Here is a 14412-nt window from a genome sequence, read left to right as displayed (position 1 = left end):
TGCAACTTTATGTGTCAACATTATGGGAGGAAATATCCTGTTGACTAATGGGAAGCAGGCTAGTCCTTGAAAATGCAATTCCATTGGAGTTGGGGCTCCAAATCGGACTTGCTTGTTAGGACGTAAAGTAAAGGGTTGTACCTTCTTTCTACTAGAAACTAACTCAATGGTCTCATAAAATCTAAGCCCTGTCAAGTATATAAGAAATGAGACAATTAGAATAAGGTACAAGGAATTGGAATGAATTATGAGGTACCGGAACAGTAAATAATATCATATTGCTTCATGTGATGACACATTGGAATTAAAATATGTATATTTTTTGGTCAAATTACTTCATGCAGTATTTTTGGTCTCAAGACATAAAAGAGTCTGGAAGCGCATCCGACAACACACCATTCCTCATCGAATTTGAATTGGGATCCGTCTGGTCGTAAGAGACATTGAGAATGGTTCTTTTGACGGCTGTTAAAGGCGAACCAACAGAGGGGGACACGTCTCGGCCTCCTTCACTTCTCTTTCTCTTTCTCGCTTGTGCTTTCCTTTTCCCGGAAAACAGTGAAGGGGTCTCTCTCTGTGGACGAGACTCGTCGGCTGGGAAATTTTTTTTACAGCTACATTGCGCAGAAAAGAGAAGAAAAGACACAGGCTCTGTTAGAATCTCGTGTCTTTCGCTCGAGCACAATGGCTCTAGGAAAGCGGTTGGCTTAATAGTAAATACTGAGGAGTCGAAGTCTTCCTGAAACGACAATACTTGTTGGGTCACGAGGTTTGGATCTCTTCATTGTCTTGGTGCACTTACTTGGGTGTGGAAAAGACTCAGTGCCGCAGGATTTCTTCCTTGCTGAACGCAGGAAAGAGAGTGAAGGAATTTATAAAGGGCATCCATCGACGAATTGGGACGAATAAGTTGGACTTTATTGGTGATCTTTTGTTGTCTGCTTGCCCCTTATATTAGCATATTTTCAATTGATATTACTCAATTCCATCCTCGCCTATAATAATAAAAATGGATAATGACATAAATAATCTTTAAACTTTGACTCAATGTGTAATATGGTCCTTAAACTTTTAATTTGTTCAATATGGTCTTTGAACCTTAGCTTAATGTGCAATCCGATTATTGAACTTTTAATTTATTTAATGTGGTACACGAATTTTTTACACATGTTCAACTTAGTCCATGAACTATGTGAAAATATTCAATGTTGTAAAAATTCATGGACTACATTGCACATTGAACCAAATTTTAGAGCTCATTTGTATCATTCACTTCCCACTTACATTCCGTGTCATTTGAATTTGAAAGATGATATCAAGAAAGTGAATGATGGTTTCATTCTCGTTCCAATGGCTTCACTCACTCCTGATAGTCAAGCATGCCCTAAAGTCTTATTCAGTCACAGGGGAAGGGACTTGCAGGGGCCACAGCCTCATCCTTTCGCCAAAATATTTTCTTATATACAATATAGATACAAATTAACAAACATTTCAATTATAAAAATAATAATAATTTACCCTCCCAAATTTATTATTAGCATTAGGTAAGATAAGTATTTTGGTCTTAGAGCTACATAGAGTCTAATTTGATATTACCACAATATATCTCTATTTTTGAAAGATCAAATTAATAACAAAATCAAATTACATTAGTCATCTCTACTATATAAAAATAAATTCTCTCTCTCTCTCTCGATTGATATAATTCAATCGTTGAAAAATATTGTTTATATATAAGTGAAACCAAAATCAATTGAATATTTTAGTGAAAAACTCTTGATGAAAAATGGCCTTTGATATTCTCTATAATAATCAATGGTTATCAAGAAATATTGCTTCTCTTGTCCAAATAATAATTCATATTTATATGGAAAGTTCAAGAAAACAATTTTACATAATACTAAATTGAACTCTCTACTTTTTAAACTTAATACCGACTAACTAATATACACTTCGCCTAATGTAAGGTTGTTCAAAATTTCTTACGCAAAGAAGTTTTCTTTTGACTCCACCTATCCTCATTGAATCTCGCCAGGTCAACCCAAATCATGGCTCCATCACTGTGTCGCGAGACACGCTCGCTGGTCCTTGACCAGTGGCCGGCCGCCCCATAGGCCCTGTGAAGATGGCAAGAAAAAGCAAAAAGAAAAAAAAAAAAAAAAAAAAAAAGAAAAATCTATTTTTTTTTTTTTTTTTAAATTTTTAAAAGTAATCCACATTAGCATTGGTTGCACTACATCAAATAGCTAGTGTTAACTGGATTATCACATTAGCGCTTTCAATCAAAATTAGCAAAAAGGACCATGATTCGTCAAAAGGTTAAAACAAAATTGACAAATTGTCAAAATATTTAGAATTGAATTGGCATGATTAAAAAGTTTAAGATATAATTAACTACTGTATAATAATTTAAGGATTTTCCAAATAATTTTCCCGGGCTTTGTCACTAGTCTCATCTTGATGCTTCCGATTAGATAGCACTGTTAGTCATTCCATTCGATTGTTTGCTGGAGTTGAGAATATTTTTCAGTATCTTTCAAGTTGGATCTTCATTTAGGCATGGATATATAACGCGGTCTCAGAGGACCATGCAGATACGACTAGAAACTCCCAGACAAACCCGTGCTTCATGCATCGAAGAGAACTTTTCCATCTTCCGAGTTATTATAAATAATATTGCCACATTGTCCTTAGATCGTCTCTCGTAAGGAAATAATGGTAGTGCATATATGAAGGTCTCCGTAAGAAAACAGAAAACAGATATCTTATGAACGCCAACAGGACATGTACCTAGCAAGACTCCGTGTCTTAAGATTTGACTTTAGGGTTCATATCTTTTGACTTTGATAAGGGACGAGTTTATCAATATGGAAGACTATTGTTTAAGTAAGCATTTTTCTAGATGATCTACGTTTTTCAAAAGAAGTAACAGGACAAGGCCCAATGATATTCACACAAAGTTATTTTTTCCTCACTTTATCTTAAGGCTTGCAATTCAAATCATGCATTGGACTTATCAAGCGATATGGGGTAATATTTCAACACTCCTTTAATAGATAAGCTGGATTAAGACTTTTGCCAAGTAACGTGGGACAATATTTCAGCACCCCCTTCACACAAGCCGGATTGCAATAATTTGGTTTGACTTTATTGTCCAAGGAAATTTGGGGAAAATGTTTTTCTGTACTACTTTCTGTATGCTAGTACATTGTACATTTATAATGTAAGAATGAAAGAATAAAATAGGAACGATAATATACATGAATAAAAATTTCCTATATACTGTATTAATCAAAGACCTACTAGAATCGATTATAATCATAATCGATTCTAAGATCTTCCAACATAATAGGGTGTGGTTGAGTCCATAGGTGCACAATAAGAACATCAATGGACAAGTGATGCTGCTTGTGTGTTTGTGGTTGAGTCCATAGGTGCATATGCTCGTAACAATCATACTTAATTCTTGATAAACTCGTCAAGTACCGGCGTAAATGAATAAGAACCTAAAGTCCTGTTAGGTGCATGAGAATTGAGACAATCCAAATAAAATAAAAGGAATCGAAATGAGCTATGAGTATCTGAATAGCAATTAACTTAATAGTACTTTATGTGATGATACATCAAAATTGGGATGCACCCTTTCTACGGTTCAATATTTATTTTGGTCGAATTACTTTACGTATTATTTTTGATCTCAAAACTAAATGGAGTCTAAAAGCGCATTTGATCAAGTCTCACAGTCCCATCCCACGACATGACACAACGCACCATTCCTCATCGAAATTGGAATGGGTCTTGTCGTAAAAGACTTGGAAAATGGTTCTTCTGATGGCCGCGAAACGCGAACCAACAGGGGGGACAGGCGTCCTTCACTTCTCTTTCTTCTTCTCGTTTGTCCTTTTTCTTTTCCCGGAAAATAATGGAGGGGTTCGGTGGGGACGCGTCGGCACTTTTCCAAGGAAAATATTTTACAGCTGCAGCCTGCGGTTGCGCAGAAAGGGAGAAGAAAAGACACAGGGTCTGATGGAATCTCATGTCTTTCGGTGGTTCTTGTAAATGCTAAAAAATCGAAAGTCTTCTTCAAACGACAATACTTGGGTCGCAAGTATCGGTGGTTCTTGCTTGCCTGCTTGTCTTTTCTTTTAACCTATTCCCATTCATTCTCACTTTTTATAGAAAGAGAAATGATTGGGTGATTGTCCTTAATTTATTAATGATTGGGTAATGCAAAACTTTTCATTTCTGCTTTTGGCTTATGTTTTGCCTCGTTCAAATTTTGCCGAACAATATCGGGAAAGTGAATTGGGTTTCCATTCCCGGCTTCGTTCCCGATAACTAAACATGCCCTCAAGGTCTTATCTGGCGACCAATAATTCATCCTGACCCCCAAAATTATTGGTATTAGTTATGATAGTGTCTTTGGTCTCAAAGCTGCATAGAGTCTAATTTGATATTACCACAACATATATCTAATTTTTGAAAGATGAAACTAATAATAAATCAAACTGCTATATTAAAGTGAAGTCTCTCCCTCCACATATTTATCCTTTTATGTGTTCCTTAAACACTCGAGCACGGGGTGCTCTTTTACTAGTACCTCAGTGAGATAATCGTCTAATTATATTTTTTAGATCATATTTTTATATGTAGTGATGATTATATTCACTTATCTTTTTTCTTATGATGTTTTCGATAAGAAAATGTGATTTTTTGTAAATTTTTTTGACTTTACGTATGCGCCTTCCTCTATAAGAAAACCCATGTGATTGAGGTGAATTTTTCAATCGTTCAATAATGTCGCAGAAATATAAGGGAAGCCAAAATTAATTGAATATTATTGTGAAAAAGCACTTGATGATAAATTAACTTTGGTATCCGATAAAATTATCACTAGTTAGCAAGAGACTCTTGTTTCTCTTGTCCAAATAACAAATCATCTTTATATTGAACTCTCTGCTTCGTCCTCTCGTCGTCGCCCTCCTCCTGGCTTCCGAGACGCCCTTCATTACCAATCTTAGAGCCGTGCTTGGTTTCTTTTGTTAGTAGTGCTTCCTCATTGCTGTTTGTGTTGGTTTAGACTTGCTGGTTTTGTGCCGTTGTTTGGCCTTTTTTCCTTCCCTTGCCCTTGGCTTGGTTTCCTTTTACCTTGGCCCCTTCTACTCACTCGACTTGTTGTCTTTGTGAGTGCAAGTTTCCGGGACTGAGTTTTTGTTGTATAGCTATATATAGCTCTTTTGGTTTAAAGTCAATATAATTCTTACCTTTCACAAAAAAAAAAAAAAAAATACACTCCACCTAGTGTAAGGTTGTTCAGAATTCTCACGCAAAGAAGAGTTTTCTGATTCCACCTATCGTCACCGAATTTCACTAGCTCAACTCAAATCATGACTCCGTGACTAGTCCCACGACACCCTCACTTACCCTCGACCGGTGGCCGGTGGCCCCGTCGGCCTAGTGAAGATGAAAAGGAAAAAAATGAATAAAAACAAAAAAAACAAAAAAATCAATAAAAACTTATGAAAATATTTGAAAAATTACAAAATAATCTATGTTAGTATCGGTTGTGTCACGGTGATTTCCAATCAAAATTAGTCGAAATGATTAAATTGGTAATTTATTAAAAGATTTATGACTATATTGACAAATCTTCAATGACTAAATGGGCATAATTGAAATATTCATGACTGAATTTGACACTGTACAATAAGTTTAGGACTTTTCAGAATATTTTTTTTTTCACTTTATTACTGATCTCATTTTGATGCTTCCCATTAGCTAACATTGTTAGTCTATCTATTTAATTGTTAGCCGATTTCAAAGACCATTTCTTCTTCTTCTTTTTTCATAGTATTTTTCAAGTTTGGTCTTCGTTTTTTATTTTTCTTTTTGGCATAGATGTATAACGCGGTCTCAGTGGACCCTGCAGATACGACTAGAAACTAGCAGACAAACTTGTGCTACACTCGTCAAGAAAACTTTTCCATCTTTCAACTTATTATAAGTTATATCATTTACTAATAGGCCTGACCTTCGGAGAATATTTGCCACATTGTCCTTAGATCGTCTCTCGTAAGGACAAAACGTCAATGCATATATAAAGGTCTCGGTAGAAAAAAAGAAAACGATTTTAGAATTCGAAAATTTGAAAGATGGCTATGGAGAGAAAAGTGTACCAGGTGCCTCCTGGGATCTCATCGACTCTTGCATCGTCGGCACTTTCGACGTTAGTGTCTGGAAAGTGACATTTAACTATATTGTAAGCTGACCATCCGATTTTCTTCGAGTCGTGTCAACAATTAGGTTTTTTATTAGCTCGAGATGTGGGGATACAGTAAATTGCTCTTTTCCCATATAACATGCGATACAAGTAGCGCAAACTTTCGTTGAGTGTGACTGGTTATTGCTGTCAATAAAAGCTTCTCAATTGCACTTCATCTGGCGCACATTTACATACGCCAGTAACCAAAAAGAAGAAGAAAATCATGGCATCCTTACTCTTTGTGCTTCTTACTTGGACCATGCTTCTCGGGATGGTTCACACTTCACTTGCTAAGCCACTATGCCATTCAGATGAGAGCTATGCCTTGATGGAATTCAAGGAAGTTTTCAAACCAATAAAGCAGATTACCGCTGTGTTTATCCGAAGGTTGAATCATGGTCACTTGACGGACATGGAGATTGCTGCTCGTGGGAAGGTGTAGAGTGCGACGAGGCCACCGGTCATGTGATAGTCCTTGACCTTAGCGACAACTGTCTCTTTGGTACCATAAATTCTAACACTAGCATCTTTCGCTTACTCCACTTAGAATCGCTCAATCTTGCTTTGAATAACTTCAACTTTTCCTCAATCCCATACGGTTTCGGCAATCTTTCCAAGTTACAGTACCTTAATCTCTCAAATTCTGACTTTATTGGGAAAGTCCCCTTGGATATCTCACAGCTCTCGAGATTAGTTTCTCTTGACTTGTCTTCTGAGTTGTTCACTCTTGAGTTGAGCGACGTAGACAACTTCGTTAAAAACTTAACTATGCTTAGAGAAATTGATCTCTCTCATGTAGCCATGCTATCGCCATTCCCCCATGCACTTACAAACTTCTCTTCTTTGAAGTCGCTTAGACTTGTGGTATGTGGATTGTTTGGAGGATTTCCAGTAAGCATCTTTCAGTTACCAAATTTGGAAGTCCTCGACATTGGTAGCAATTTCAACCTTCTTGGTTTTTTTCCAGAACATCAATGGGGTAGTTCCTTGAAATCATTGTCTCTTCAGGGCACGAATTTTTCAGGGGAAATACCCATGTCGATAGGAAACCTTGTTTTGTTGAATGAATTATCAATTGGGAGTTGTTATTTCTCGGGTTCACTTCCCACTTCACTAGGTAATCTTTCTCAACTTGTTGATATGGATATATCACACAACAAATTTCAAGGTGAAATCCCCACTTCCTTTGCTAACCTAACCCGGTTGGCATATCTAGATCTCTCTTACAATAATTTCACAGATGATCATAATTGGCATTGGCTAGTCAACTTGGCAAAACTCACCCATTTGAAGCTTTCGAGGTAATATTTAGATAGCAAGGTTTGTTTTGTCAAACAGAAAAGGAAATGATAAGATTCAATTAGTTGCCAAACTAACAAGTGCGGTCTGTTTACATTTGGCAGGTATTCAGCTAAGTGGTCGAATTCCATCTTCAATTATGAACCAAACGCGGTGGATTGAGCTTCACCTTCAATCCAACAATTTGCAAGGTGAAATTCCAAACTCATTATGGGAACTCAAGGATCTTGAAATTCTGAATCTTTATGGGAATAATTTGAGTGGCTTGTGGATTTGCACAAACTCAAGAATTTGGAATATTTATTTTGGACTTCAACAACATATCTTTTGTCGGCAAGACCGAGATCAATGTCACTCTTCCAAATCTTATTTGGTTAAGATTAGAGTCATGCAATTTACATGAGTTCCCGAAGTTTTTAGGCTACCAAACCAGATTAGAGATGGTAACTCTAGCACACAATAAAATCAGAGGGTGTATTCCTACATGGTTATGGAATGGTAGTAGAGAATCCTTAACCTATATTGATCTTTCTCACAATTTTCTAACTGGTTGTGAAAATAATCAGATCAATTTGCCACTACCCAAGTTGAGCTATCTTGACATTAGTTCTAACTTGCTTGAAACAACACTTCCCACTCCACCTCCATTTGTCAATTATTACAATATCTCCAATAACTTCCTCTTTGGAGAAATTCAATCTATTTGTAAAGGAAGATCCCTCGTCATTCTTGATTTGTCCATCAATAGTCTCAATGGCACAATTCCTTCATGTTTGGGAAACATTGAGTCTTTGTCAATTTTGAATCTTGGGAAAAATAAACTTGAGGGTATGATTCCTCAAGCTTATCCAAAAGATTGTACGTTGAAGCTTATTGATCTCACAGAGAATCGATTGCAAGGGCCTGTACCAAGATCTTTGGCGAATTGTGTGATGCTAGAATATTTGAACCTTGGTTACAATCATATTCTTGATGAGTTCCCTCTAGGGCTATTAGAATTGACAGAGCTGAAAGCTATTATATTGAAGTCCAATAAGTTCCATGGTCCAATAGAAGCATATCGAAGCCGGTTCAACTTCAGCAATTTGCATATCATGGACCTTTCCAACAATAACTTCAATGGTGAACTTCCTTCCAAGTTGATGCAGAGTTTCCATGCCATGAAAGTAATTGTTGTTCAAGATCATTTGGATTATATAGGTATTTGGCAAACTTATGGTACCTCCCAAAGATCAATATTTGCAAAGTATGAAATGAGATTGATGAATAAAGGCACAGAGAGGGAATACTCGAAGGTTCCAAATGCCCTTATGGGAATTGATCTCTCCAATAATAAATTTGAAGGACACATACCTGATATCATTGGAGATTTGAAGTCTCTTATTTTGCTTAACCTTTCAAACAACATTCTTACTGGTTGCATTCCACCTTCCTTGGCAAACTTGACAATGCTCGAATCTTTAGATCTTTCTCAAAACAAGCTGTCAGGAGAGATCCCTCAACATCTAGCCCATCTTACATTCCTTTCATCTTTCAATGTCTCTTATAATCAACTGTCAGGACGAATTCCACAAGGGAGTCAGTTCAACACATTTGGGATAGATTCATATGCCATGAATGAGGGGTTATGTGGAAGTCCTTTGCCAAAAAACTGCATAACGACCAAGGATATGTCACCATTATCACCGCCTCTCGATGAAGAAAATGGCGAACATTCTCTATTCGACTTGGATTGGAAAGTTGTGCTGATTGGCATTGGAGTCGGGTTAATGATTGGTGTTGTGCTAGGGAACTTGATCATTGACGAGAAGAGTAGGTGGTTCTTGCACCATGCCAAGAGAATGGAAAAGAGATGGAAACGATCGGGGAGATGCTGAACAATAAGGAGTTGTGCATGTAGTCAATTACTTTTTTGGCACTTACAGTCATTGTCGCGTGTCTGGCTTGTATTATCTATTTTTACGAATTTCTCTGATTTGGATTTATGTTTGCTTCACGTGAACTTGTGTTTTTGGCAACTTTATATATGTAGACGCTATTTTCTTGTTCACTATTGTATCTTTCTGACTGTTTTCCCTAGAAGATCATGTTATGTCATCATATAACGTAACGCGTAGTATTTTCTAATGGAAGCAATCACGTTCACTTCTTGGCTGTTGAGGGACTAATTTAGGACATTTGCTACTTCCAAAATCTAATTGTGGAAAGCTACTAAATGTCGAACCCATTGACATGGTAGAGACAGGGAGATAAAAATGAAACTCAATAATTTGCAATTTAATCGTTAAAGACTACAAAAAAAAAGATGGATTGTTATCCTTAGCCACTAAAAGATGAGAAAAACCTAATAAAAAAGTAGTTGATGTGACAAAATTGGAAAAATTATCTGATCAGTTCTAAACATATTGTACAGATATCAATTTAGTTCTATACTTTTCAATTTTGCCAATTCAATCTTAAAGTTTAGTACAAAATTCTACTATAGTCATTCCGGCCAAGTTTCACCCAAAATTACTACTTGTTTGTCTTGTAGGATGGTTGGTGATGACTAAATTGCCACAATAGCGATTTCCCGTGAATCTTGATCAAAAGAAGTATATTGGAATCTCACAAAAAAGTTTAAGACTAAATTGATAAAATTAAAAAGTTTAAGACTGAATTGACATTTGTATAATATGTATAGGACTGATTAGATATTTTTCCCTAATAAAATTCACAGTTCAAAGTACTTATAAAAGGTAAACGGGAAAGAACTTATAAAAGGTAAACGCGAAAGAATATGAACTGCTAGTAAAACTTTGTTTTGAAAAGAAGGTTATCTACAATTGGCTTTGACAGGATCTTCCCTGATGCGTCGAAACTTGAAAATACTTCACTATGCAACAGCCCATCAAACCATCCCTACATGTTAAATGCTTCTGCCAGACTTGCTTCCAAAATGCTTTCATTCCTATCAAAAACAAAATATGTAATAATTTAAGCTTGTTAAATGCTTTTTTTTCCTTCTTGGGTATCGATTTCAATAGTTTCCTAGGGTAGAAATGACTTTTATTTTACCGTCCATTTGATCAGTAGTTTTAATCTACACACACACACACTCCTGCTCATTAATTAACCTATTAACTAATAAACAATCTAAAATAAAACGCACATATTAATTATTTTCGTTATATTAACTTAGATATACTTCATTTATAGCCTATTAACTAAAATAATCCGAAATAAAAAACGTATATTAAATATTTTAGTTTTAAGTAAAGATAATACAATTGGACTCATTGATTGAGAAACTCAAGCGTGACGAAGGAGTTTCGTGTTCATCTTTCTTGGGAGACTCATCCCATTCCTCGAGAAAAAAGTTCCAAGAGGAAAAAACACACAAAGAGAAAGACTCCTTAACTGATGCAATTAATTTTCTATGTTCACGATATCTCGCCTAAGTAACACGAGTGATATAAAATATGGTTCAAGCGTTAAGACTCCTCAGATTCCAACGAAACCAGCATAGTCAACCTTAAATGCCCGTCAACTTTGTCATCCGACAATATCTCAACATTGCTTTCCTAATTCTCTTTGCTTTTGTCTTTTTTTTTTTCTTTCCGTAGGGATAGTTTCAGTCATTGAGGAAAGATCTCAATTTAAAACATTTATCTCTCGTAATTCAATTGGTTGATTTTCTAATATATACTAATCATGTCCCTCTTTTCAAAGGTATGGCTTAAGTTTTGTATGTTTCTTTCATGGTGCTTTCAAGTTACAGCCCTCACGCTTTTATGGACATGTGGTGTTCGAACCATTATACTAATTGGCACTATGTATTTCTCTGATCAAGCGAGGTAAACATATAAATGATCGAACTTAATATCCATTTTGCCTCCTGTGACCTTCTTAAATTAGTATTGATTTATATTATACTGTGCAAACATCAATGAAAGTGACCTGAAAATCTTAGAGACGTTGAATAGAAACTTTTTCATGATCTTTGACCATGGATATGAGATCCAATCAATTAGAAAATCTAAAATATATGACATTGTAGTTATTAAGTTTTAGTATACATAAATTGACTCCTTATTAAAGAGGCCAATTGGTTATCATATATAAAACCTACTAGATTATTTTTTTAGTTGCAATTATAAAAAAAATTATACACCGATAATTTTAAACACAAGTACATAAACAAAATAATTTAACCGGGAAAGCTAAAGTTTGACAATCTCAAATACTTGCTACAGCACTCCATTACCATATATTTGGGCGTACATGTGATTATTGTCACGCTTTTCCTTCACTAATTCATAATCACATCATTAAAAATAGAATTGACCACTACTCAGAGCGTTGTAGATAGTTTTAGATATTGCACCAAGATGGACTCTTAGAGTATTATTCATAATTCATAGTATATAAAATCGACCAATTCAAGTTGTATTTGTCGTTCGATCTCAGTTTCTTAGGTATATATCGGTAAATCTATGGTTTCTGTCAATCTCATGATGGGTCCTCGAGAATCACTTGACACTTCATGTTAATATCCCTCATTTGATCCTAGCTTTGCTTTACATGCGTTTGAGACTCGCTGAAGTTTGCGCATGGTTGAAATTGGCGACCGACTTGCGTGATACCGTTTGAGATTTAGCAGAGGATTGATGGTCTCATTCACTGAATTAGTGAGCATTTTTCCATACGTAAGTGCTCTTATGGTTACCCTGGCAAAAGTGTTATTCGGATTGCATCGACCTGCATTTTCAAGTAATTGCAACCTCGTATAATACTACGTCCAGCGAAATGATAAGTCGACATGGCTAAAAAGCACGTTGGAATCAACCTTCGTAATCTATTCAGATGTTGAGTAAAAGGCCGAGCATAAAACCAGAAAAATAGACACAAGCCCTTATTTTTCAAATGCAAACTCCTCCTCAAATCATGCCATTGCGCTGCGCTGTGCAATCAGTGATGGGCATGAACGACGCCATCCTCTTCCGCAGATCGAACCCGACCTTGAACCCCACTTGCGCGAGGTTCCCGAGTATTAGCACACTATGAAGCACTGACACGACACGACACTCTCCGGAAATGTTCGTATAGCGTTGGACACTTCAACACATGTTCGACATCTTCCGACACTTTTCGACACTCGGTCAACACATATTGAAAAATCCGATGTCTGATTAACTTTCTCGACAATCTCCGACACTCGAGTCTGAAATTCCAATGGGCGAGTTCGGAATTCCGACACGTAATTCCAACACCTAGTCACTCTTCGACACTTGAGTCCGGAATTTCGACACTTCAGTCCGGAATTTCGATACGTGAGTTCGGAATTTTGACATGTACGGGTCATTTTTAATAAATGATTCGTCAAAATGTAAATATGTAAAAAATAAAAATAAAAGGGGAAAGAAAACATGTCTTTTCTTTTCTTCCGACTCTCACTTCTCATGACACACAATCCACTTCCAAGTTTTTTTCTCTTCTCTTCCGACACACTTTAACAACAAGTCCAAAATGTAGATTGCTTATTTTTTTTTCCCTCAAAGTTTTATGGATTACTGGGATAGAGTTAAATTTGTCGAACCGAAACAATAAATGATATTAACAAATGATGAATTCATACTTTTAGTATAATATCATTCTAGGCTCTTTATTATTATTTATTTATTTGTGAATTTTAATCAAATTAATTTGATTTGATTTAAATAATCATAAAAAGATAATTTATTATGTATATATAAAAATATATATTTAATACACAACGTATCCTGACATGTAGGAATATTCTATTTTTTTTTTTAGAAACGACGTGTCGGCATGTCGTGTCATATCATATCGTGTCGCATAATGGTATCGATGCTACTTAGTTGGCATGCTGCTGGCTGGCTTTATTGTGAAGCACACCAAATTATCCTCCGTTCACGGCGTGAATGTGTTAACTATGTTCAGGGCCACATCAGTGCCGCTTGCGAAATGCAGCATCACAACCGGCACATCGATCTCATTGCCTAGGCTTGCGTAATAGAGGCCGAGCTTGCCTTTGGGGTCTGGGACTATCAGCAAGGGGATGGCCTCAGCTACGGCACTCACCAGGTTGTGGAAGAATTAAGACGGCATGTGCGTCAGGAACGTTGCGGAGTCGATCACCATTTTCATGACATTGATGGACTCCTTGGCTTCCGAGTTGGTGGAGTTGTCACCATATGAGAACCTCGTTTTTCCTACGCTGAAGCCTTCTAACTTTAAAACGTAGTATGGGTAGGGACCTATTGAGACAAGAGGTGTTGAGACGGCACCCGGGCCAGAGATCATGGCATCCTCGCTGAAGCTGATTTTGCTCAGGCCTTTCCAAACTCCAGGACGAGGCAATAGCCGAATTCGAATTGGCCAACGATGGAATCCTCTATCTCGGAGATAAGCGAGAAGGGACCAATGCCGGCCAGACCGACAATGCCAAGCCGGTGTTGTCGAAGATCCCATCGTTTTCATGGCTGCACCTGAACGCCATCCTCTGGAGGGTGATCGAGCTGCCGGGGGTGTTCCAATCGTTAAGTTCTCCACGGTCACGTCACCACTTGTGTAGGACTCGTCATTGTATTGGTAAGAGTACTTGCAATCACGTCCATTGTCACCGCCTCGCCAGGTTTTGTAGAGGAACTTAATAATAGAAAAGGGTAGCTTGAAAAATCTGTTGAACGAGTCAATGTTTCTGGTTTGTTTTTTATGTGTTAATAGTCTATTAAGTCATTTCTATTATGTGGATTGGTTGCTGTACGTGTGAAGTTAGTGGGGTGTAGTGGTTATTTGTTTTTGTAAAGCCTATATAAAAGCTACGGTGTCAATTTTTTTATTTTATT

General features: G+C 36.7%; 1 protein-coding gene across 1 annotated transcript; it reads left to right on the top strand.

Moving 5' to 3' along the window:
* Nucleotides 1-6533: 6533 nt before the first annotated feature.
* On the top strand, nt 6534-9438 carry LOC120293627 (receptor-like protein 54). Its single transcript, XM_039313324.1, has 2 exons — nt 6534-6698; nt 8128-9438. Exons 1-2 carry the CDS (start codon nt 6534-6536, stop codon nt 9436-9438), a joined length of 1476 nt encoding a protein of 491 aa, XP_039169258.1.
* Nucleotides 9439-14412: the final 4974 nt, after the last annotated feature.

Source organism: Eucalyptus grandis, chromosome 5 (genome assembly GCF_016545825.1).
Source record: "Eucalyptus grandis isolate ANBG69807.140 chromosome 5, ASM1654582v1, whole genome shotgun sequence".
Classification (NCBI taxonomy): domain Eukaryota; kingdom Viridiplantae; phylum Streptophyta; class Magnoliopsida; order Myrtales; family Myrtaceae; genus Eucalyptus; species Eucalyptus grandis.
The sequence above is the reverse complement of the archived record's forward strand: the minus strand, read 5'-3'. Positions and strand labels throughout refer to the sequence as shown.

Excerpts from the sequence above, each read along its gene's own strand:
- LOC120293627 (XM_039313324.1), top strand. The coding sequence starts at position 6,534 with ATGGTTCACACTTCACTTGCTAAGCCACTATGCCATTCAGATGAGAGC. Across the intron at positions 6,699-8,127 it reads AGATTGCTGCTCGTGGGAAG|ATCAATTTGCCACTACCCAA; the intron begins GTGTAGAGTGCG and ends GAAAATAATCAG.